This window comes from Aspergillus brasiliensis, assembly GCF_001889945.1.
Source record: "Aspergillus brasiliensis CBS 101740 unplaced genomic scaffold ASPBRscaffold_4, whole genome shotgun sequence".
Classification (NCBI taxonomy): domain Eukaryota; kingdom Fungi; phylum Ascomycota; class Eurotiomycetes; order Eurotiales; family Aspergillaceae; genus Aspergillus; species Aspergillus brasiliensis.
The window spans coordinates 645,601-668,045 of record NW_027137445.1 but is presented as its reverse complement, the minus strand read 5'-3'; the positions used below and the strand labels follow the sequence as shown (position 1 = coordinate 668,045).

At 49.4% G+C, this 22,445-nt stretch overlaps 9 protein-coding genes across 9 annotated transcripts; 4 read left to right on the top strand and 5 right to left on the bottom strand.

Annotated features, from left to right (window-relative positions):
- Positions 1-607: 607 nt before the first annotated feature.
- Positions 608-2,586, top strand: ASPBRDRAFT_670525 (uncharacterized protein). The gene is made up of 3 exons (XM_067628831.1): positions 608-1,221; positions 1,299-1,616; positions 1,692-2,586. Exons 1-3 carry the CDS (start codon positions 653-655, stop codon positions 2,107-2,109), a joined length of 1,305 nt encoding a protein of 434 aa, XP_067480539.1. The 5' UTR covers positions 608-652; the 3' UTR covers positions 2,110-2,586.
- On the bottom strand, positions 2,534-4,077 carry ASPBRDRAFT_121974 (cytochrome P450; the record flags this gene model as incomplete). The annotated part of the gene is made up of 2 exons (XM_067617478.1): positions 2,534-2,872; positions 2,944-4,077. 2 exons carry the CDS (start codon positions 4,075-4,077, stop codon positions 2,534-2,536), a joined length of 1,473 nt encoding a protein of 490 aa, XP_067480538.1.
- Positions 4,078-5,980: 1,903 nt separating this feature from the next.
- On the top strand, positions 5,981-8,734 carry ASPBRDRAFT_194248 (beta-glucosidase; the record flags this gene model as incomplete). Its single annotated transcript, XM_067620726.1, has 6 exons — positions 5,981-6,098; positions 6,156-6,772; positions 6,832-7,198; positions 7,265-7,655; positions 7,725-8,155; positions 8,247-8,734. 6 exons carry the CDS (start codon positions 5,981-5,983, stop codon positions 8,732-8,734), a joined length of 2,412 nt encoding a protein of 803 aa, XP_067480537.1.
- An 865-nt stretch (positions 8,735-9,599) lies between these two features.
- ASPBRDRAFT_28543 (uncharacterized protein) lies at positions 9,600-10,478 on the bottom strand (the record flags this gene model as incomplete). Its single annotated transcript, XM_067622521.1, has 5 exons — positions 9,600-9,738; positions 9,820-9,960; positions 10,000-10,261; positions 10,320-10,400; positions 10,439-10,478. The coding sequence occupies 5 exons, from the start codon at positions 10,476-10,478 to the stop codon at positions 9,600-9,602; spliced, it is 663 nt and encodes a 220-aa protein (XP_067480536.1).
- A 644-nt stretch (positions 10,479-11,122) lies between these two features.
- ASPBRDRAFT_28542 (putative NADPH oxidase (NoxA)) lies at positions 11,123-12,923 on the bottom strand (the record flags this gene model as incomplete). Its single annotated transcript, XM_067622520.1, has 4 exons — positions 11,123-12,012; positions 12,066-12,475; positions 12,523-12,777; positions 12,829-12,923. 4 exons carry the CDS (start codon positions 12,921-12,923, stop codon positions 11,123-11,125), a joined length of 1,650 nt encoding a protein of 549 aa, XP_067480535.1.
- Positions 12,924-15,775: 2,852 nt separating this feature from the next.
- On the top strand, positions 15,776-16,320 carry ASPBRDRAFT_122536 (uncharacterized protein; the record flags this gene model as incomplete). The annotated part of the gene is made up of 3 exons (XM_067617524.1): positions 15,776-15,833; positions 15,898-16,214; positions 16,267-16,320. 3 exons carry the CDS (start codon positions 15,776-15,778, stop codon positions 16,318-16,320), a joined length of 429 nt encoding a protein of 142 aa, XP_067480534.1.
- Positions 16,321-17,059: 739 nt separating this feature from the next.
- Positions 17,060-18,142, top strand: ASPBRDRAFT_121360 (mismatch-specific DNA-glycosylase; the record flags this gene model as incomplete). Its single annotated transcript, XM_067617422.1, has 1 exon — positions 17,060-18,142. One exon carries the CDS (start codon positions 17,060-17,062, stop codon positions 18,140-18,142), a length of 1,083 nt encoding a protein of 360 aa, XP_067480533.1.
- A 182-nt stretch (positions 18,143-18,324) lies between these two features.
- ASPBRDRAFT_40953 (SBDS family protein) lies at positions 18,325-19,133 on the bottom strand. Its single transcript, XM_067624464.1, has 3 exons — positions 18,742-19,133; positions 18,550-18,673; positions 18,325-18,482 (listed from the first exon to the last, which is right to left on the bottom strand). The coding sequence occupies exons 1-3, from the start codon at positions 18,903-18,905 to the stop codon at positions 18,429-18,431; spliced, it is 342 nt and encodes a 113-aa protein (XP_067480532.1). The 5' UTR covers positions 18,906-19,133; the 3' UTR covers positions 18,325-18,428.
- A 209-nt stretch (positions 19,134-19,342) lies between these two features.
- ASPBRDRAFT_173843 (putative Rho guanyl nucleotide exchange factor) lies at positions 19,343-22,420 on the bottom strand (the record flags this gene model as incomplete). Its single annotated transcript, XM_067619755.1, has 6 exons — positions 19,343-20,631; positions 20,682-20,907; positions 20,966-21,184; positions 21,235-21,435; positions 21,493-21,801; positions 21,881-22,420. 6 exons carry the CDS (start codon positions 22,418-22,420, stop codon positions 19,652-19,654), a joined length of 2,475 nt encoding a protein of 824 aa, XP_067480531.1. The 3' UTR covers positions 19,343-19,651.
- Between the last annotated feature and the right edge of the window lie 25 nt (positions 22,421-22,445).

The window sequence follows — 22,445 nt, the reverse complement described above, 5'->3', positions numbered from 1 at the left end:
TTCTAGTTAGGAGCAATGCGAGAGTTGCCAAATACTTATATTAAGTTATAGTTGGATAATTGGACAAGCGACTTAGTCACATATCGTTTCATCTCATTCTTGGTTGTTTTGTAGAGATTCCTTTGGGGTTTTGCGGCTTGCTAGATCGGCTAGATAGATTAGTCGCTCTTATACTTGGCTATGTCTCACAGAGATTCATTCTTTAAAACTGTCATTTGTAATCTAATTCAAATTTACCAATGTCAATCCGGTGGATCTCATAGTTTGGATTGAGATGAAGTGGAGACTTGGCATTGACAAGCGACGGTCCGGGCACTTGCCGATCCACTTGCCGGTCCGCCTGCCCATCCTTTGATCGGTGAACCCTGATTATCAAGCGCTCTGGGCAACCGGATTACTGCTTGACTATGCGGCTTCAAAACAAGTCCCCTATACATGCCAGCTTTTACTACCTATGCCCTTTCTGTGCAAGCTGACGCTCTCTACACCTGACACTTGAGATTCTAGATCCTTTATATTTGCGTAGTATGCGTGCCTTTCTCCCTCTAAAACTCGTTTATATATCTTCTGGTTGTTGTAACATATACCTCGCGGTTAACTTACTCTGCTCTTTTACTTCCAACGCTAGTGACTTCTGGTTCTTTGTCTTGCCATGGAAAAGACCCCTACCGGCGAGGACCGTGGCCGAGGACCACCAATCCTCGGGACCCAGCCGGTTGATTCCCCATTATCCGATGCATCCCCAGCCCCTCTGGAACATACCTACCCTGAAGGAGGACGCAGAGCCTGGTTAGCAGTCGCCGGAGCCTGGTGTTGCAACTTCTCCTCCTTTGGCTGGACCAGCAGCATTGGCGTTTTTCAGGCCTATTATTCAGAGCACCAGCTATCCTCGTATTCCTCCTCCTCGGTGTCCTGGATTCCGTCCGCTAACCTGTTCATGTTGATTGTGCTTGCGCCGGTGTTCGGGAAGATATTTGACAACTATGGGCCTCGCTATGCTGTGATACTTGGAGCCTGTGCACACATTCTAGGTCTGGTCTTTCTGAGCCTGAGCACAGAATACTACCAGATGTTTCTCTCGCAGAGTATTCTGTCGGGTATCGGTGCATGCTCCCTATTTTACTCTGGAATGAACGCCGTTAGTACCTACTTCAGACGAAGGAAGGCGCTGGCTATTGGTATTGTGGCTAGTGGGTCATCACTGGGTGGTGTTATTCTACCGTATGTTTTTCGTTATGTGTATTACAAAGCTAATATCAAACACTAGTTATCACATCGCTAACATGGGTAATCTGCAGAATCATGTTCGACTACTTGATAGCAGATGGACTAAGCTTCGGTTGGACGATTCGTGCTATCGCATTGACTTTTTTGATTCTCCTCATATTTGCTAGCTTCGCCACCACCTCGAATCTCAAACATCAGCCAACGCCAATATCCCTGTGGTCCTTCGTCCGCCCGTTCAAGGAGCTCAGATTCGTCCTCTTAGCACTGGCTGCCTACTTTACCTTTTGGGGTGTATTCATCCCCATCAATTACATCATTGTCTATGCCGAGAGTCTGGGAATGTCATCTGTCTTCGCTAATTATCAGCTTGTCGCATTGAATGCTGCGAGGTATGACCTCAAACACACCAACTGCATCTGTGGAGAGAGAGAGAGAGAGAGAGAGAGAAGCTAACATCGTAACAGCGTCCTAGCCCGCGTCGGATGCGGATTCATCGGAGACCGATACGGCTGCTTCAACACGATCATTATCAACGTCGCGACTGTCATTGTCTCGATCTTTGTACTCTGGTTCATCGATACTCCAGGAACGACTATGGCATTTAGTATTGTCTTCGGATGGGGCTCTGGCTCCTTCATTTCGTTACTTCCTGCCTGTATTGCCAAGATTTCAGATATCAGGGAGATTGGTGTGCGCGTGGGCATGATCTATTTCGTCTCGGCATTTGCCTGTTTAACGGGTAACCCGATCAGTGGGGCGCTGATTCAGGGGACCAACTATCGCTGGATGCAGGTCTTTGCGGTGCTTGTTATCTTTGTTGGACTTGGGTTTTTTGTTGCGCTTCGGATGGTACTGAACCGATCTTTGATGAAGGTTGTGTGATCTATTATTCATATGAAGGACGGTGAGACTTGGTGATGATTCCGGTTGGTGAAAGACGCGGATGTTGGAAAGGTTGTCCATGCGGATGGACACATTCAAGACTGGTAGAAGGGAACGGAGCATGTACGTTGCCGAATAAGGGAAACAAGGTATGAAAATCTCACAACCATCCATCGGCGGCGGACATGTTAATCATAGACTTCTGTCCGCTCGTATTACGGTCTTCAAGTTCCATAAAGCTGTATTCAGAGAATGATAGCTTGCATGAAAGTGATTACCATCTATTCATTCCCTGTGAATTTGAAAGTTTTTTTCCACTAATACGTCCTCGTTAAACACGACTCCCCGGACATTTACTTGGGAACATCCGCAATGATTAAAACTCATAGTTGAACCCTAGACACCTTGTTATCCTCCTACAATTCTATGTCCGTAAAGACAACTTGCACATCAGTGGAGGTTTCTCCCACACAGCAAAAGTCTTCTGATCCGACCAGTGTCTACTTTCCTCGCAAAGCTCCAGGTCAAAGTTCCACAATAGGCGGGCAACAATAATTCGCATCTCAACAAGGGCCAGATTCCTTCCGATGCAGTTCCGAGGCCCAGTAGAAAATGGTTGGAGGACATCTCTGTTATCCGAGAAGAATGGTGAAGTCGGATCTGTTCTGGCTTCCGGTAACCACCGCTCAGGAAGATAGCACTTCGGGGCATGGAAGTTACTGGATGACTGGTAGGCAGCAAGCGAATGCACGAATACTTTAGTCTACATACATCGAGAAGTTAGTCAATTGTAACCGTTGCGCGTGAACGTACCAAGCATTCAGGCTTACTCACACCAGGTGGAAGTTCATATCCCGATATGAGGGTCGGCTCGATAGTCATACGTTGAAGTCCGGTCGGGACTGGAGGATACATGCGAAACGCTTCATCGATGCAGGCTTGCATGTAGGGGAGCTTCGCAACCACGGAGCTAGCGGTAATATCGGCCTCGGACTTCATGGTTGAACGGACTTCGGTGGTTAGTTTCGCGAGAGCGTCAGGGCTCTTTAGAAGCCAATATGTGATGCCGGAAAGGAGCGTAGCAGTTGTCTCGCTGCCAGCAAGAATCAGAATATTCGCATTAGCCACGAGCTCTTCGTGAGTTAAGCCATCTTTTTCTCCGCGATTCCGCAACATCGAATCCATAAAGTCTCCACGATTATACTTGGATGCATTGTCGAGTCTCTTCTGGACCGTTATTCTGGTATGTGTCCGTTGCCGCTCCCGTGCAGTCAGAAGCTTTTTAGGCATGACGAGGGATAAAACTTTGAAGAACATAGGGTATGCATCTCTTAACCTGACGAATGGTATGAACTTGATGAACTGAAATATTGTTGCAACCCAATAGTGATACTGAGAGCTTTCAAGGCCACCAAAAGATTCTCCGAAAGCCAGATCACCGATAATATCAAAGGTGGTCAAATTGTACCACTTGACCATATCAGCTGGTAACTGGGACTCTGCGATGCCTTTCAGACGCGAGATCAATGTGTCTACGTAGCTGTTGATCAGTGGCTCTTGGGCCTGTAAGCCCTTGGCGGAAAAGGCGGGTGAGAGTGCTTTGCGGAACCGACAGTGGTCGGCCTCGTTGGAGCTCACTATGTCCCTCGGATTGGCGGCGGAGCTGGATACCTTGGGTAGTTCACGGTGGCCATGTCCATAAATCTTGCTCCATGCTTCTGCCGTGATGAAGGAGACCTCGTTGTCAGTGAAACGCACCACAGGCCCATACGTTTCATGCAAGCGGTGGATGTCGGTATCGAGTCGCCCTCGAATCCCTGAAATGTGTCGTAAAAGTGGTAAAATAATCCATGACCGAGGCCCTGGAATATGTCGCAAAGGGTGAAGGTAGAGTGCGTATATTATGCTAAGTAACCAATAAAGGGAACATATGACAGGGGCTATAGCCAAAATGAGAGGGTTGAACATGGTGGCGGTGGTGGATTTTAGTGGCGGTCAACGATATAACTTCAGGAATTCGAAAGTGAGACAGAGGGTTAATAGAATAGTATTTATATAACCTTCTCATTGAGGAGTGGAATAAGTGACACTACACCAGCGCACCGATTCACTCGTTAATCGCAGCCAATCGGGCAGACACACGCGATGGCCTCTGATTCTGGTGCGGCGGTGTCAGATGAGCTAGATAAGGAGCTTGGTCCAGAAAGCTCAGAGGACCTGAGGACCTCTTTTCATATTTAAGGTTTGTCTAAGCCCGCTGCACCAGCATTTGGACTTGTCATGTGGGAGACTTTCCAGCCAATTACTAGCCAGGTAAAGAAAGCTGCAGATTGCTTCCACAGTAACTCAAGAGTCATCCCCACATGGCGGATGTCCAAGCCTCACGCTGACGCTTGGTTATTCAGCCTCTGTCCTATTCACCACTATCGCGGCAATTCTTTCTGCGTAGTCTAGCCCCCGCTGATTGAGGATCGCCAGAGGTGCGATGCTCACAGAGCACACAATGATCAGAAATAATCAACGATCCCACCTTGCGTAAGCACTAGTCAGCCGCTGCGCACAAGATACCCGGGAATGTTCCGGCACCTCCTGCCCAATCTCAAGGCCCAGCCTGGGGGTCTCTGCCCAGTGCCATTCCGATACAGTCACTGGTTCCCATGAAGAAAGCCAACGTCTCTCATTGCTTATGTTCCTGGCTCGCCCGTTCAGCTGTATCATATCCATCCCTTCGGTCTCGTTATCATTTTCTGGCTGCAGCTGGGTATGGATGTTGAAGCTGTGCGGGATTCAGGTTACGGTGTGACAGCCATGCTAATTATCACCTTTGGATATAGTTATAAAATGCGGAGATGAGTCATAAGAATGCGTCCCTAATCTATCAAAGACCCGATTATCGAGCCGCTATGATAGTGAACATAGTACAAATGCACCAGAAGCCGACTTGTGAATGACTTACATGCCTATTGTCGCCCTCCATTGCTGCATAGAAAGCTATGGTTGAACAAGTGTTTTGGTATGCGGTGGTGCTATCCCTGGTAGCAGCTAGGAACGATAGGCAAACGGAAATGACGTGGAACGTCGAGAAACCACTCCCTATATCATTTGCTCGGCCATTCTACGTGACTATATGTATATTCCCTTCGATAGACAGTTACTATTTGAATTTTGAATGTGAATGATCAAGCAAACAGGATTTATCGTACAATAGCGGCATGATGTCGGAAAGATGTCGGCATAGGCTGAAATGAACAGGGGACTGAAGCTGGAAGATCTACCCGGAAAGACTTGTATTGCACATATGCTCAGACCCAAAGCCAAGAATTCTCCAGCTCATCGTCTTGGCCTCATCACCGTGTCGAGGGTAGGAGTCCCCGGGACGTAGCTGTCTGGCTTACCGCATTGGGTAATATTGGCAGCCAACCTAGTCCTCACCCCGCAGGGTGTCTTTGCAATATCCACCCCCCACCCTCCTTCACAGTTGCCCTTTTTTACCCCAGAATTGCCGAGACGGACACAAAGCAAGGTATATGTCTGTGTGACTGCCCACTGGGAAGTTTAGCCGTAATTTAGCCGATTCCTGGGTTGCGATGCTTGTCGCTTTCCAAATTACACCAGTAAACACTCAACGTGGGTGATCGGACCACAGCCAAGATAGCCAGATGTCTCAGTTGGCACATTCAACGCCACAGAGAGGAGAAGCAGGAATGCGAAAAGGCCTCTCGGATACTTTGGATGAAGGCGATATGCCGGGTTATCTGCTGAAGATGACGTTATTCAGACTGACAGGTATATAAGACAACTCAACCCTCGTGTCCCTGTTCGCTTTGTAGAGCATCCTAGCCAACTATCCAATGGTAACACCTTTGCCATAATGCTGAATCGAGCTTTGTACTTGGCAGCCTTTGTGTCTCCTTCTTTTTGTGCTCTTGCCTCGGGATGGACTCATGAAGACTACCTATACAGCCCAACCCCTGATGAGATCCCCAGTCGTAAGTAGCAGTGCCCACGATGGCGTTTGTATCTTGATCACTTCTAATACATACTAGCAAAGGCAAAGGGGCTCGCATGGGGAGCAGCCTTTCGGCAAGCCTCAGACTTTGTCTCTGAGCTCACCCTTGAAGAGAAAGTCGGTCTTGTGTCCGGCACTGAAGGACCATGTGTCGGCAACATCGCACCCATTCCTCGCCTGAACTTCTCTGGCCTGTGTATACAGAACGGGCCTCTGGCTTTAGAGCAAGGTACCTATTCCTCTGTATTCCCTGCCGGCATCACGATCGCCGCGACCTGGGACAGAGACATCGCATATCAACGTGGGAACATGATGGCCGCTGAATTCCGTGGCAAGGGCTCTCAGGTCGTTCTTGGGCCTGTTGCTGGACCTCTCGGACGCTCCGCACTTGGAGGCCGGAATTGGGAAGGCTTCTCACCTGACCCTTACTTGACAGGGGATCTGTTCACCCAGACTATCCTCGGCATTCAGGATGGTGGTGTACAGGCGTGTGCTAAACACTACATCGGCAATGAACAAGAAACCCAGCGTCAGCCTACCCAGAATGACGAGGGTACAACAATTGAAAGTGTATCGTCGAACATCGATGATCGCACTATGCATGAGCTCTATCTGTGGCCTTTCCAGCAAGCGGTTAAGGCCGGAGTTGCGACAGTAAGATAAGTCGGAAGAAGCCTGTTTCATGAAGATATCGTAGTGACCATGAAGATTAGGTTATGTGCAGCTATAACCGCCTCAACCAAACATATGGCTGCCAGAATAGCAAGACACTGAATGGATTGCTGAAAGATGAACTAGGGTTCCAAGGTTATGTCATGTCGGACTGGGGCGCCACACATAGTGGAGCCTTTGCTGTTAACGCAGGCGAGGATATGGATATGCCCGGCACTGCGAGTTTCGGACCCGTATATTTCCATCAAAACCTTACAAAGTCTATCCACAATGGATCGGTCTCGGAAGATCGATTAGATGACATGTGCCGCCGAGTTATGACTCCTTATTTTCACCTGAACCAGGATAAGAACTTTCCAGCTATTGACCCCGTCAATAAACAGCTGAATGCCCTTCTTTTCTCGAGTGGTACAAGTGGTGTCCCTTGCATGTTGTCTTGTCATCCACTTGCAATCTGGCTAACACGCAAGGTAGAAAACGAGTATAAGTACAACTATACGTACGGCGAGGTTGCCAATGTGGACGTCCGCGACAACCATGGCGCCGCCATTCGGAAACAGGCCGCTGAAGGCACGGTTCTTTTGAAAAACGTCAACGGCACCCTTCCTCTGAAGTCTCCCAAGCAGATAGCCCTGTTTGGAAACGACGCGGGAGATTTTACCAACGGCATGTCTGTCTTCTACTTCAACGGCGTGGGTAACTACGAGTACGGCGTACTGGCAGCGGGAGGAGGCTCCGGATCCGGTTTGTTCAGTTACGTTGTGAGTCCTCTGGAGGCGATCAAAGAGCGAGTTGGGTTTCGAAAAGAGACCCTTGTCCAATATGTACTGAACAATAGCGCCATTATTCGGGACAACAGTCCATAGTAAGTTGCCACCACCAACCTGACTCAAGATGAGCCAGCCCCTTTGGGGTAGGCTAAACCTACTTGCAGCCTTTCCGCTCTACAACCGTTTCCGCCCGATGTTTGCCTTGTGTTCCTCAAAAGTTGGGCTACAGAGGGAGAAGACCGAACAACACTCCATTCAGATTGGGAAGGCGACCAAGTTGTTGAGAAGATTGCCTCGCAATGTCCGAACACTGTCGTCGTGACGCACTCGAACGGCATCAACGTCCTCCCTTGGGCAGACCACCCCAACGTCACTGCCATCCTGGCGGCCCATTTCCCTGGACAAGAAGCGGGAAGCAGTATTGTCGATGTGCTCTGGGGTGATATTAACCCTTCTGGTCATCTACCGTACACGATTGCCAAGCAGCAATCTGACTATTCTTTCACCAAGATCACAAACTCTACCAGCTTGCAACACACGACTGATCCAACTGCATGGCAAGCAGACTTTGAGGAGGGGACCTTGATAGACTACAGTAAGCCTCTCTTTCGGTGTCAACCCTTTGTGTGGCTGGCATTGATTGATAAGGAGCAAAAGTGATCCCCTAATGGCTTGCTTTCTGACAGGGCACTTCGACTACTATAACAAGACCGTTCAATATGAATTCGGCTATGGTCTTTCCTACACGACCTTCACTATTGCCAAAGACATTAACATCACATCACTTAGTAACGGCAACCTCTCTGCTTTCCCCGCTACCTCGGAAACCGTTCCAGGAGGAAACCCCCATCTCTGGGAAGTACTCTATCAAGTCTCCGCAACGGTAAAGAACACAGGATCTGTAGCTGGTGCTGCTGTTCCCCAGCTGTACTTAAGCCTCCCTCAGTCGTCGACTATTGGTGTTTCTTTACCGGTCAATATCTTGCGCGGATTTGAGAAAGTGCATCTGCAGCCTGGCGAGTCCAGGAGGGTCACTTTTTCTTTGACCAGAAGAGACCTCAGTAATTGGGATGTGACAAAGCAGCAGTGGGCTCTACCAAGTGGAAGCATCCGGGCTCATGTAGGGTTTTCTAGCAGGGACATTAGGGCAACTGGGTCGTTTGCTGCGATATAAGCTTTCGTACCTAATAGCATCGCGGGCCTAGTGAGATAGATATACGTGATACTGCACGTATCTTGGTTACCTCTTGCGTAAGCTCAGCTACAGCAATGCTATGTGATTCTGAATCTCGATATTATGATTCCACTTGAGCACGCGAAGAAAACGCATCAATGTCACAGTGCTACGCTTTCCATCCAGTCATTAAGCAGATCTGCTTTCTCTAAACGATATATGACTGATTGAACTATGGCCCCTGGATACGCATTTTGCGCGCCAAAGGGCAGCCAACTCGTAGACATATCCAGTGAATAGACAATTTAATCCTCCTTACTGTTAAGGTAACAACGCTAAGCGTACGTTTTCTTGAGTAAATGGCGCGTTATGGTTTTCTGCCCTATACGCGTAGATACATGAGACCTGAAACCTGAAATGGTGATCGATTTAACTCTGTCAATCTACCACGTTTCCCTCGTCCTTTGAGCTGAACTAGCATCAGCGCATTTTTTTAGCAGGTCCACTATTCCGACGGCGCTATCGAAAAGCAGCTGGATGGAGCCAGTTCTTTCCTGTACTCAAATCATAAGCGTGTTCCTTCCCTAATAGCATGAGGCATAGGCAACTCTATTGTTCCTGAAGGGAGTCCCCCGTAGTGATTTTTGTTCTGTTGAGACACTCACTCTATCCAGGCATCACCTGCTTTTTCGCCACCCCTCTCTACCACAAACAACGATCTTTTTGAGATCCTCCAACGCCGTACCTTGCCTTCCCCCTTTCTGCCTCGGTGAAGACGTGTTCTTCTTGGGTGGGCTTTTTTTTTTTTTTTTTTCCCTTGTCTTTTCCCTGCGTTTCATGGTCTACGGGTGCCAGTGGCGGCTTCTCAGCCCGTAGCTGGGAATAGGACCGGAGCAGGAGCGACAGCTGTAACAGGAGGAGCCCGCAAATGGGAATTGAATGTTGCCGCAGCAGCCAGGGTTGGTTTTCGACCGTGTGCAGGCACTGGAGCAAATATGGTGAACCTATATCACAATGGAATGCTCTAGCTAACGACTACCGTAAAAGAACCGCGCTTTGCAACGGTCACCGAAAAACAATATTACCTGACGCCCGCGCTCGAGGAAAGGTTCTTTGTTAGACTGTATTCGAACTTCCATTTCCTCGCCGTAATAAAACCGTCCACCTTATGGGCGGTGTCTTGCAACGCCTTGTAGAGCCCTCGCAGCCTCAGCGGCACTAGCGGGCTGCAGTGGCCGCACGTAGAATCCGAATCTATACACTACACATCAGTTTCCATTCCCTGTCTGATAGTATCCGGGGCCTCTTCCACCAACGTCTCTTCTGCCGGTCCTCCTTGTTGTACTTCAACAGCCGCATACGTTAGGCCCGACCTTGCGCTTGACACCTCCGGCAATGCGAAAGACCGAGGGAATAGCGTATTCGGTGATATGACGATATCGGAACTGACGGTAGTCAAAGTTCTCGGTCTTATGGACGTAATGTACGGGGTATGATCAGGTCGTCCAAAAGTCATGAGAGCTGGATCTGATCAACAAGCAGCAGCCGTTAGTATTAGAAGCTTGCTACGGGATGTAAGACTTACATGCGGGATCAATGCTTCGTAAACGAATGTGAATTATAACGTAGATAGAGACAGTAATGGCGATAATGTACAATAGATGGACTACGGGCACTGTCGAAATACTATATGGTCCGCCATACCTTTGCGGTGCCGGGGAGGAACGGGAGAAAAACTCCCCATAGGGGAAGGAGCAGCTCTACGGTTGAATACAGCCCTTAATATATCCAATTCTTACTGATATTTCAAGTTATCAGACAACATACAGATCGTGCTTATGTTGTTGACCCCTAAGTCGGTAAGGAAGGTGTCAGAAGATACGGACCAAGGTGAAGCAAATTGGAGAGACCTGACTTAATACAACGCAATGACTTGAGACAGATGACAGAATGTTGGTGTTAGGATCCAGGTGGAAGGTCTGCCTGTAGCGGAGAGAGCGCTCCTGCCGGTAAGGGTCGAAGCCCAAATCCCCGTCTTAACACCATCTAGCTGACACTATTCAAAATATACACTGAGAATCCGACACCCGTAGCGACACCTCCTAAGAACCCGGATTGGAAACGATGATTGTAAGTAGATCGTATCCTTAAGGAAATTTAATGGGTCAGTTGCTTTAGCTATTCATATCCGCAGTAAGACAGGTAGATAGACAGATATGAGACGTATAGTACACGATACTGCAAATCACAAGACAGGTACATCTAATTACATGCAACAGTCAAAGGGATTTAGAAAGAGTCATCAGTCATCAATTCGTATCGTGAGTTTGTTGTTTCTGTTTTCACTTAATTTTTCGGTTTGGCAGCTTATGCACAGGGTCTCGCTGTCTAGAAGTGTTCCTTCCAGAACTTGAACCGGATGTCCCTCGTTGAGGTGGACATGGCCGCCTCTCGAATTTGTCTGGCAGCAGCATTGGGACCACAAAAGTAAACTCCAATTTCTGTAGAAGAATTTCCATGCACGCCTGATAGATAGGTTTGGTCCTGCAGACCATCACGCATGGCGGTGAAGAGGCGCTTGAAGTCTGGACGGCCAAAGTTCGTCCTGCTTCGCAGCTCCGTAAGTGGGTCGACAGCCTGACCGACTGAATTGAGAAAGATGTTAGCGGCTGTGTCGTCGTCCAGTCGTTGTGTGAGGTATGTGTGGATGCGCAAGAATTCCGCCTTCCCACTGAACTCCGCTTCGGCCGCCGACTGCGCTTCAAGAGAGGAGAGCAAGGCTTGGAACCATTCAAAGGACGAAGTGTCCCTACAGACCCAAATGAATTCGACGCGGCGGAGACGGCCGGCCAGTTTGGGATCGGCGCGTAAGTGCCAAATGTTCTTGAGGATAGATGCCCATGGTGTGACGCCTATTCCTGTCCCAATGAGGACGGCCACCTCATTCTCGAAGACATCGTCGGCTGGAGCTCCGTATGGTCCGTCGACACGCAGTCTCGGCATCCTCTGTCCGTTGTGAAGGGCGACTTCATACATTCCCAGCGGGTCGAGTCCTTCCATATCTCTGGCCTGTGCTGGCCCGCAACCTAGTGCGTCGCCCAAGGCGCGAGTGAAATCACCCACTTGGCGAACATGGATGCTAATGTATGGATCGAACGGGCAGGACGTGATTGTAAACGGATGCCATTGGTTGCTGGATACATCAGGAGACTGGATGAAGAGCCATTGGCCAGCCTTATATTTCATACTATCCTTGCGGAACTGAATCTCCATGGCATCTGTGTATCTCTGTTAGAATCCGGAAGTTCATATTGGTCGATGCAAAACCTACCATACGGATGGCGGACCACCTTTAGAATCACAGTATGGCGTCGTGCTCGAATCTCGCGGTATAACCTTTCTAGCATGTACAAGCCTCCGGCGACTAGTTCCCACCTCCAGCCTTCGTAGCCTAAGCAGTGGTTCCAGAATCTAGAGCCAGCGAAAGGTGAAATAGGCTCTGTTGTGTCTCGCACGAAGCATCCGGTTGCATGCGTGTATAATGCCAGAAGGAACGGTACGAAAAGATGGTGCGTATACCAGAATGTCTCGAAAGACTGCTGCCGAATCCGTTGATGGGACGTGGTGTATATCAGCATCATGCAAAGAAGCATGACATGTCCTGTAATCCCGCCAGCTTCTGCATAGTGAATTTGCACGGCTTTAACAGGCCGGATATGGTCTTTTTCGATGTTGTAAAAGCTGATCTTGTCAGAGCGATAGCCTTGCCTCAGGATAAATTGGCTTACTTCACATAATGAGCCGCCACGTGAATAATGGTAAAGATCAGAAGAGCATAAGCTACCTGACGATGAAACCATACTGTTTCATCCAGAGGTAACCATCGCACCCTGGGTCTCACGATTTTGACAAGATTTCGGCACATGGGCAGCAGCAGGAGGGTAGCATCGCATGTCAACACAAGTGCAGCGCCTCGTGATATCCAAACAGAATATTGTAAGGTATTGAGCGTAGCCAGCCTCTGATCCGAAGCCTGGACGTACCTGGAAATTCTCAGTGAATGTACGGGCGGTCTTCAGGACCATCAGACTTACCACCCCACTGCAAAGATGACAAAATGCAGCGCCCAGAAGATGGAGTAGAACCAAACCTTTGACGCAGTAACGTATGAGCCCCAAGCATGTTCCATGTTGTTATCAGGGCAGTGTAAACATAAAGAGGTAATTTTTTAGTAGACTTGATCATTGACCAGCAACGACCCGTTTTCAAAAGGAGTGGATGTTTTGAGCGGACGTGTCTCCAGGGTTCTTTCGAAGCGCCTGTACCATAGGTAAAAGGAGCGGTTTTGGTGGACACTTTACTCTAGGGATCCATAAATAGAATCCTTCTCGAGCGCCGGCGCTTCGCTCCAAGCATGCAGCAAGTTAAGCCTGCGCAAAGCGGAAGCCTGTGTTCCTAGTAGATAAGGCGCTATTGAACGCTGAAAGGAGCCGTAGGCACCCTGAAAGCCCAGGGGACTCACGGATAACAGACTTTCCGTTGGCTTATCGAAAATAATGGCTCATGAGAATTACTCGGGTGATGGAATATAGCCAAAAGTTCAGGACGCGGTAAAAGCCGACGATCGCAGAGGGCGGGGACCAATCGAGGAACAAGTTGGGATCCGATTATTTCTTTTCCATTTTAAGCGGGCCTAGGTCCTGAAGGGTAGATTCTGAGTAGCTTGGTGTGGGGTTGATGTCAGTTGAGAATCCTGTCAAGCGTCTGGTACGTACCCGGAGATACGGTTTTGGTTGCAGAATGGAGGGGAGAACTGGTGAGGGACACGAGGATCAGGAATCCTGCTTCTATATTTACCCCAACCCCTGCGCTGTGCGGACTTCTGGCGCCGCTAGGGTAGATAGCCTGCAGGGAGCGGATCGCCCGGTTGGACAGCCACTATCCCCGAGCTTACCGTTTGCAGGGCTCAGGCAAGAATGGGCTGTAGAAAAGGCCATCAGGCGTTAAGCCATCGCATGATGCACCAGATACTTGGTGAAGAGAATTCGAGTCTGACCGTCCTCCGTTACTTGGATAGATGATCCCTCCGCTCGTATTCAAGGCCACCATCTAGTGTGCGTCTCAATCACACAACTGTTTGAGTTTTCCTTTCGAGAGACTGTCGCGCGCGATTGGCGCAATTAGTAGTGACATGATAGGACATATCGAGTCAAATCGCTTAAAGTCCGTCTTTTTCGAACCTTCTGCCATCTCCTCATCTCCCGGCATCCGCCACTGACCTGACCATGTGGCACCGGGATTGTGAAATGCTGTCAAGGGCCCGTAAATCCATAGTCGACTATTCTATATTTCTCCCGCTGTCCGCATTGATTCGTTCTGTGAAGGGTGGAGTCGCGGCCAACTCCAGCCTATGAGATGCGTTATGCAGGCGCGCATCCCGTCACACGCGGTCAAAGCGGCCATCGACATGGGGAGTGCACCTCGTTGACAGTCTGGACAGACCGTAGAATGACTCGAAATGCAGATTAAGATCCGGTTGCTACCAAATATAGCTCTCACATTTTTCAGCCAAGACACTCATGATCCAGGTACTAGTCCAAAGCAGAATCATCTCCGGGATTCAAAGGGAGGACCCTGGCAATTCCTGAGGGTGGTTGAGCAGGGAAGTCAGACGATAATGCTGGGGCATCAGTTTAAAGTTCTTGGCCCTGCACGGTTGAGATTCTCATCACATCTAGTGATGACCAGATTGGCACTCGGACCGTGTGGGTAGGAACGGTGCTATAATTATCTCGAGTGATAGTGGCCTGCGAAAAGACGGTGAGTTGTCTAGTAGCAGCCTTCCTCCTAGTATACGTTTCCCTATGTTCAAGGTATCCATCAGACATCTCGGGTTTCTATTTGCATATTGCCTCCTCCGGTAGACATATGATTGAAGTCAAAATAGTCGACTTGCCAGCGGGTAATTATGGCTGTGTAGCAACACCGTGTCGCATCAGTAGGGGCCCGATGGAGATCACAACGAGGACTGGAGAGCAAGGAAAAGACCGACTACCTGGGCACCAACTTCCCCGCTTCTCAAGTCTTCACAAGATAGTCCGCCATCAGAGGAGCGCCATGGCTGGTCGGAGCAATCAGAACGGACGGAACGTGGAACTGACAGAGCTGCATCGGCCGCTAAAGTGTGTTGCCGCAAATCTCCTGCATCCTCCGCTCCACCGTCACGCTCCGTCAGGTCGCTAGTGCATCACACCCCGTTTGGCTGGTCAGCTTTTGGTCCTGAGTGGCTGGTATCGTGTGCGACGAAGCGCCCGACTGGGGCTTCCAGCGTCCAAGCTCCCAGGATCATTCGCTCTCTCACGCTACACCGAGCGTCCACATCCAATCATGGGTAGTTCTCGTGAAGAAGTCAAGGGGGTCAGGATCGCCTCCAGCAGGGCATCGTAACTGATTGGATTGGAAAAGAGAGCGGTTGAAAAAAATGCATCCACGTATCACAGGCGTTGAGAGGGGGAAGCGCAGAGGACGGCAACTCCGTGGCGTCGGCCTATCGTGAAGAAGATGCAAATCAGGTGGTCTCCTCCGTTGGCGCCGGAAGCTATGTATTCCAGTCCTTTTCCCCCTTCCATGACCACCATCACTACCTGGTCTATCAGTTGAAGTTTGCTCGATCATGCATGACATGACTTATTAAAGCGACACTACGTCGTTCTTCGTGCATTAAGTTTATGTGGTGATGTGACTGTTGTGATTTAAAGATTATCCGACCTACACACTATTTCTCCTCACACGCAAACTGCCGGGGAAGACTTTACCAACCTTGACCTTGCATCCCATTACTCCACCTGCCATGTCATTTGGAACGAGCATAGCACACACGACATTCATTGATCGGGTGGATGGTTGAGGGATACTCTTCGGTCAAAAAACATCAATCCTTATGTTTATGCGACAACAACAGCATTGTGTCTATACTTGCGTTGCGAGCTCTTTCGCCGGACGGAAGACGCTACTCCCCGCTATAGCCGAAGCCTGCCTACCATGGGAAGGCTCATCAAAAATCACTGGGCGCGACTTATTATTCTCACGGCCTCAGCTTGTATGTACAAGTCTCTCTCGATTCAACCGTATGACACAGCTAATCAGAATGGCTGAATTTACAGACCAAATCGGCGGTGCGATCGAAGGGTTCATCTGGCCGAAGGTGTTCTGGGACTTTATGACGGACAATCTGAATGGCTCTGTGAATCCGGTTCCTGTGCTTCAGATTCTCAACCTTCTCTTGGGACTACTCGGCCTTGCATGGGAATGGCCTTTGAAATATGTTGCCGGCTCCCTCGCGCACCGCAGCATCGAATTCCGATTGATCTTCTATCCCCTCAGCGCCCTACTCTCCATGCTCCTCTATCAGGGAACGGACCCTGCTCTATACTACCTCATTGGGATCGGGGTCTACTTCTGGGCCTACAGTGAGGGCGAGGTACGTACAACGCTACTCTTTCAATTCCCCAAGTCATAGCTAATGACAATAGATCGTTTGCCCTGTACCATGGACACTCCCGAAGCGAAGCGAATACAAGGTATAGCATGACTTGTACCACCACGGAAACCTCACACACTTAACGACCACGATTTGATACGATTTTATGAAACGATACCCAGCGATGCTAGTATATCGGTAATATGTGTTTTTGGAGTTGGGACAGATAAAAGATCCGCTTTCAGTCAGCGATGACTGTCCAGCTATTGACCTGGATTGTGTGGCAGTTAACGAAGGACTCTGTTGCCTGGATTGCCAGAGTGCATGTATCTGTCTGTATTATAGTTTTCTATTTTGAATCGAGAATAGTATATCGTACATATTGATGTCTTGCATAGCATACCATAATCGCACACAGAGAATTCCCACGACCTGCCCACTTCACAGGCCCTCTTCGCAGTCGGACCAACGATGTACTATTGAAATGATCTAGACAAACCTGGTACGGAGTACTTGTGCCAATCTGCCTTATCCAAGAATACTTTATTTGATGCCTTATTGCCACCTTAATGAGGCAAATAGATCCACGTGACTCTGCGTCCAATAATACCCAAAGGGGCTAAGCGTCTGGAGCGATCCAGACCGAGGAACTAGAGATGAGGCAAATCACCAGCAACCAAGGAAAAGCTTTTAAACAATCCCCTGAATAATGTCTATATAAACTGATCAACTTCACTAACCGGCCGAATATCTTGCAGCATCACTGTCACTAACACAGGCAGAGACTTCAGCATCCAATTCCCTTCAGCCAGCCAACCAAACAATCAACAACTGAAGCCAGCAGCATGCCCCTAGTCGAAGACAGTCCTCGCGAGGACAACAACACGATCCAAATACCCCCTACAGCCCTCAATCATGACTCGGGCGATCTTCATATTGAAGAACATGATGACGACGATAACGACGTCCCCGTGAACAAAAAGACCAGCTTCAACGGCCGTCTCAACCAATACTTCCACACAGGAAAGCCCACATCCTCAACGCCACCAGCGCACCTCTCCACGAAACAAACCACAGTCACTACAACAACACAACCAAGCCGCACTTCCTCTCCTCTAAAACGCAAAAGAAACACACCACCAACAGCTACGACAACAACAACGACACGAATAACTCGCTCCCGCTCCCGATCCTCCACCTCAACCTCAACCCCAACCAGCACCACATCCTCCCCGCGCCCACGCAAAACCCCAACACCCACCTCTCATTCCCCATCATCATCAGCAGCAGACTCCCTCCTCGTCGACACCATCCCACCCAATCTAACCCTCCTCCTCGTAGGCGTAAACCCAGGCATCCTAACGGGGATAACAGGCTACGCCTACGCACACCCGAGCAACCTCTTCTGGAAACTCCTGCACTGGTCGGGGATCACACCCATCCGGCACCCGCCCTCTGATACATACCGACTGCCTGAGCTATACAACATCGGCAATACGAATATCGTGGAGCGGCCGACGCGGGATGCGAGCATGCTGACCAAGAAGGAGATGGATGCGGGGGTGCCGATTCTGGAAGAGAAGGTGAGGGAGAAGAGGCCTGAGGCGGTGTGTCTTGTGGGCAAGAGTATTTGGGAGGCGGTTTGGAGGGTTAAGGTGGGGAGGGGGATTAAGAAGGAGGAGTTTAGGTATGGGTGGCAGGATGAGGGGATGAATATGGGGAGGGTGGATGGTGATGGTGATGGTGATGGGGGATGGGAGGGGGCGAGGGTGTTTGTGGCTACGACTACGAGCGGGTTGGCGGCGGGGATGTCGGTGCAGGAGAAGAGGGAGGTTTGGGATGAGTTGGGGAGGTGGGTACTTGAGAGGAGGAAAGTATGGGAGAGGAAGAGGGAGAAGGGTGGTAGTGATGATACGAAAGTAGAATAGATATAGCTTAGAGGTTTCTGGCTACAATCATAGACCTGTATAGATTCAATCATATATTTCATTTCATTTCATTTATCGATTACCCTCTCTCTCATATCCTAGGTAGATAGCTAGGATAGTAGTAGATAAGTTATACATCTGCGTCACGTTTCATCCGCTAGTAAAAGCATAATCATGTGCTCGATTCAGTCGATATCATGCTATATTCTTGCACATCACGCCACCCATCAAGGGTGAAGAAAGGCCAGCCAGCCAGCCAGCAAGGGCGTGATTAACATGCACGAATCTATCGGAAAGCAGGTCCATTACGGAAGTTGGTATCACCTTGTTGTTCGCGAGCCTATCATCACAAATCAGTCAGCATCGATCTCCATCTAGGGTCAAAATCCAAAGCGAAGGCAGCATACAATAGTAGACTGGTACTCGCCGCGCTCCAGAATCTGGGTTATAACGTCATCTTCGTTGGAAGTTCCGAATTCGTTTTCGAGACTAGCCTTGCTAGCTCCGTCGAGGACGCCTTGGGCTCCGTGCCTAGAAAGGAATGCTTGTTAGCTTTGCTGCTTCACCGCTGAAGGCATTATTCGAAGACAAGAGCTTACTTGTGAGTAACAAAGATCTTCCAGCCGTTGAGAACTTCCGCCAGAGGAACTGAACGGTCACTGCGCCACTTGTTCAGGGCTTCATGGTCATCAACGAAGACGATGAAGTCGTCGGATGCACCCTTGTAGAACATCTTGGAGGTGGGGTCGTTGTGGCGAGGCATCTTGGTAATATGTAGTGGTCTGTGGTGGTTTGAGAGGAAGATAGAAAGACGGTCTAGTTTCTTTCAATGAAGTTGCCAGATACGATGGTCTGTCAGGTCACTGAGAGGATGGAGAAGAGGAAAAGGTCGAGATGAAGTGAGTTGGAAGAGTGTCGTGTGAGGTGAGGGCAGATGACGTCACCACGATGCTACCGGAGGACAAAGGCGGGCAAACAGTGGCAGGAAGAGCAATTGAAGGGAGGAAAGTCGTGCAAAGGGAATATGAATGGCTAATTTAGATCTCGTGTGATAATTGAGTTAATGGGATTCAATCTGATCTCTCCCTCTCGTGAAATATTGCAGGCCTTTAAATACATCGACGAGGGTGTGAGATGATGCCCTGGTCGCTGGCGGGAGCACCGACGTCATCATCGACTGATGCTTGCGCACTTGCGCTTCTGGTTCACCCGGTGGAGAAACATGGCTCCCTATGGAATTCAATTCCCTCATCGGCATCATCATCATCATTCCAGTCACTGACATTTCTGGCATTCTGGCATTCTGGCTCGCTAAGGCTATTGATTACGTTTCGCTTCGCCCCGATCAACCTCTCGTCCCCCCCCACTCACTCTCCTCAGAATCAACACGAATCCCTAAGAACCCCATACATATTCTACACACACCCACACCCACACCCACACACTTGTACCTGACCATCTGATGCAATGCTGCAGGGAAATCTCACACAACTTGCATCATCACCTCCATCACGCTCCACTCCCAAGCCCCATGCGACCCTGTCTCTTCGTTCGGCGGGAGGACATCGAATTGAACATTCTCCGAATCGCAGATGCCTTCAAGGAACAACCGTCGGGAGTCTCCGTTCCTTTGTGTCCATGACTGGGCGGGATGATTTCAGCCTTGGCTGTCGCAGTCGATCCTCCTTTCCCTTTCCATGTCTTGGACCTTCTAAGGGTTTCCTTGCTATGTCGCGACGAGTTCGGTCCCTTGTCTGTCTCCGGAGTTGCTGGCTTGCCTCTCGATACATTCCGTAAACTCTTCTCCTGACTCTTCCCGGTTTTCCTATGATCTCTTTCGTCTGTACATATCACCCCCGTAGTAGATCTAGCAGCAGGATGTCCTCCAGTGCTTAGGCTCACACAGCTGGAGCGTCGGTACAATCCCGGCCGGCGGCTCAAGTGTCTCATAAGGGACCCAGGACTATGGAAAATGTCTCCCTTGCCCAGAGTCATCCCAGGGTACGGAAGAGCGTCTCGTGTGTAGAAAGAAGAGATCGCACGTTCTAGGAGGATTCGATCTTGTCTCCTGGCTGTCAGTATAAGTGCTGGACACAAGGAAGACATCTTTGGCCGCTCGATTTCCCCCTCCACAGATCCCGTCATCTGAAGTCTTTGTGGACAATGCGTCTTTTTAATTATGATGTTCTGCGAATCTGGTAAAGTCCGCGATGTGGCCAGTGCCTGCATAGATGGCCGGCGAGGTAATGGAGGCAGGAGGCCGTTGCCGCAACTCAATGGAGCCAGCTCCAGAGACAGAAATGAGTATTCTTTGAGCTTCGCCACTACTGACTTCGGCATGTCAGTCAATGCGGCTGCAGACTTGAGCATTTCAGTCTCCCATTTCTTTTCTTCTCGTGCCGACGAAGCACTGAGCACTAGCTCATAGTTCTTGCCCAGAGACTGGAAGATCAGCTTCCAAGAAAACAAGCATTCGTAGCAACGAAGGCCTATCACAGAGGTTAGCAATCCAGACAATCCACATCAGCAGCTTGCGTACCTTCTCCGTTCCTTATTGAGTCAATCTTCATGTCTGGGATATACAAGCATGCTATGGCCTGAAGCCTTCGGTAGTCATCACTTGGTTTGGCAATGACAAAATGATAGGTGAAAAGAATGCAGACCATGTATCCTCCCGTAATGTACTCAGTAGTCTGGTATGTGATATGAAGGACTCCGCAGAGGCTCAGAGGACCCAGTTGCTTGTAGATATTGTCTATCGTGTTCTGTGGATTCCAATCACCTCAGTCTCCATAACCTGTAGGGGAGCCGTGTTATACTTACCGATGCTGATAGATCGATGAAACTCTGCAACAAGAACGTCTTCTTCACTAGTGCGTTGCTAGCAGGATTCTCAGTGATCTGATTGACTTCGGAGACCACCGCGCGGACTCTCTCAAGTACCTGCCGAATGCCGTCATGAGCAGAGGGATCATCTTGGATATGTGTCCATCGTAATAATTCCTCAAGCAGCAAGGGATATTTGCACAGACGCTGAACCGGCTGTTTGCTGTCAGCATTCAGAAGCATAACCAAATGGTGATATCCCCAACCTTAATCAGAAGGTCATTCAGAGACATAGCCTTATTCTCCTCTTGTGTCTGTCTTTCCAACGATGCAACCGACTTGGATAGAGCTTCAATACCCTGGTCGAATATGCGCCAATCGGGTACAGACTGGCGGAGCAGACTGACATCCACCGTGAGCAAGCCATAGTTCTTACAGAACGCTTTGTAGGCCGCAAAAGACAACGACTACCCATGCCAAGTCAGTAGCCAATAGACTTTTAAAGCTTGTTGATATGGACTTACTAGCTTCCCGATTTCCAATGCAACTTGCAAGGCCTCTTTTGTCTCCGCAGCCAACGCTTTGAGACGGGAATCCATAGATGCCCTAAAGCTGCGTGATCGTAAAGACTTGCCATGCAAAGCCCTCAATCCGAAGTCAATTCCACTCAAGCGCTTATGGATTCCCTGGGGCATCAGAGTCTCGAACTCGGTCGCCGTCAAATTAGATATGGGGGTCAGCTTTCGGATCTGAGCAAGGAAGTCCTCATGCGTGCCACGGATCTGTTGAACGTTGTGGTAAATCTCCGGTCTGACAGAAAATATGAAGAGAGCCTACAAACAGCGAATACTATGTTAGCTATCTGCAAAGAGCAGCGCGTGGGCCTATACTTCAGTCCAAGGGGGATCATACATCAGCCAGTGCTTTCAGTCCGAATATATAGTCACATTCGGTGGTGATTAATTCCCTGAGAACACGCCGCCTCTTGATGGCCCTGTGCTGAGCTTCCTCGTCGATTGAAGTATTCAACGCTGGTCTTATGCTGTCTAGCGATTCACGAGCATCGGACCTTATACTGTGATTTGTCGTGCTCTGAGTGGTTCCCCTCGATCTCACCACACTTTGGCTAGTGATACTCAGAGTAGCCGTCTTGACGGTTCCAAGATGTGATGAACGATGGGATAGGGATTCCCATTGCTTTTCCTGAAGCTCATTCGAGGCTAGCAAGTCAGGCAGAAGATCCCGGTCACTTGGCTTGACTTCCATTGGCCAACCCTCGACGTATCTTTCAGGTGGGGGACAGCTTCTTCGGAAACGGAAGCTATTCATCCAACGCTTGAATGCAGCCACGGGATCCACTGGCATAGGATGCGTTGCAGTTATCTCCACCTCATATCCTGGCTTCTCTAGGATCAGCAAGGGAGCCTCGCCCATATCCTTTGATTCTTCCATGATGATTGTGTGAAATAGTAGCAAA

Coding starts and splice junctions, on each gene's coding strand:
- ASPBRDRAFT_40953 (XM_067624464.1), bottom strand. CDS start 18,905: ATGCCTCGCCACAACGACCCCACCTCCAAGATGTTCTACAAGGGTGCA. Junction 18,674..18,741: donor AAGATCTTTGTTACTCACAA/GTAAGCTCTTGT, acceptor ATTCCTTTCTAG/GCACGGAGCCCAAGGCGTCC. Junction 18,483..18,549: donor GCGAGTACCAGTCTACTATT/GTATGCTGCCTT, acceptor TTGTGATGATAG/GCTCGCGAACAACAAGGTGA.
- ASPBRDRAFT_670525 (XM_067628831.1), top strand. CDS start 653: ATGGAAAAGACCCCTACCGGCGAGGACCGTGGCCGAGGACCACCAATC. Junction 1,222..1,298: donor CTGGGTGGTGTTATTCTACC/GTATGTTTTTCG, acceptor GGTAATCTGCAG/AATCATGTTCGACTACTTGA. Junction 1,617..1,691: donor GTCGCATTGAATGCTGCGAG/GTATGACCTCAA, acceptor ACATCGTAACAG/CGTCCTAGCCCGCGTCGGAT.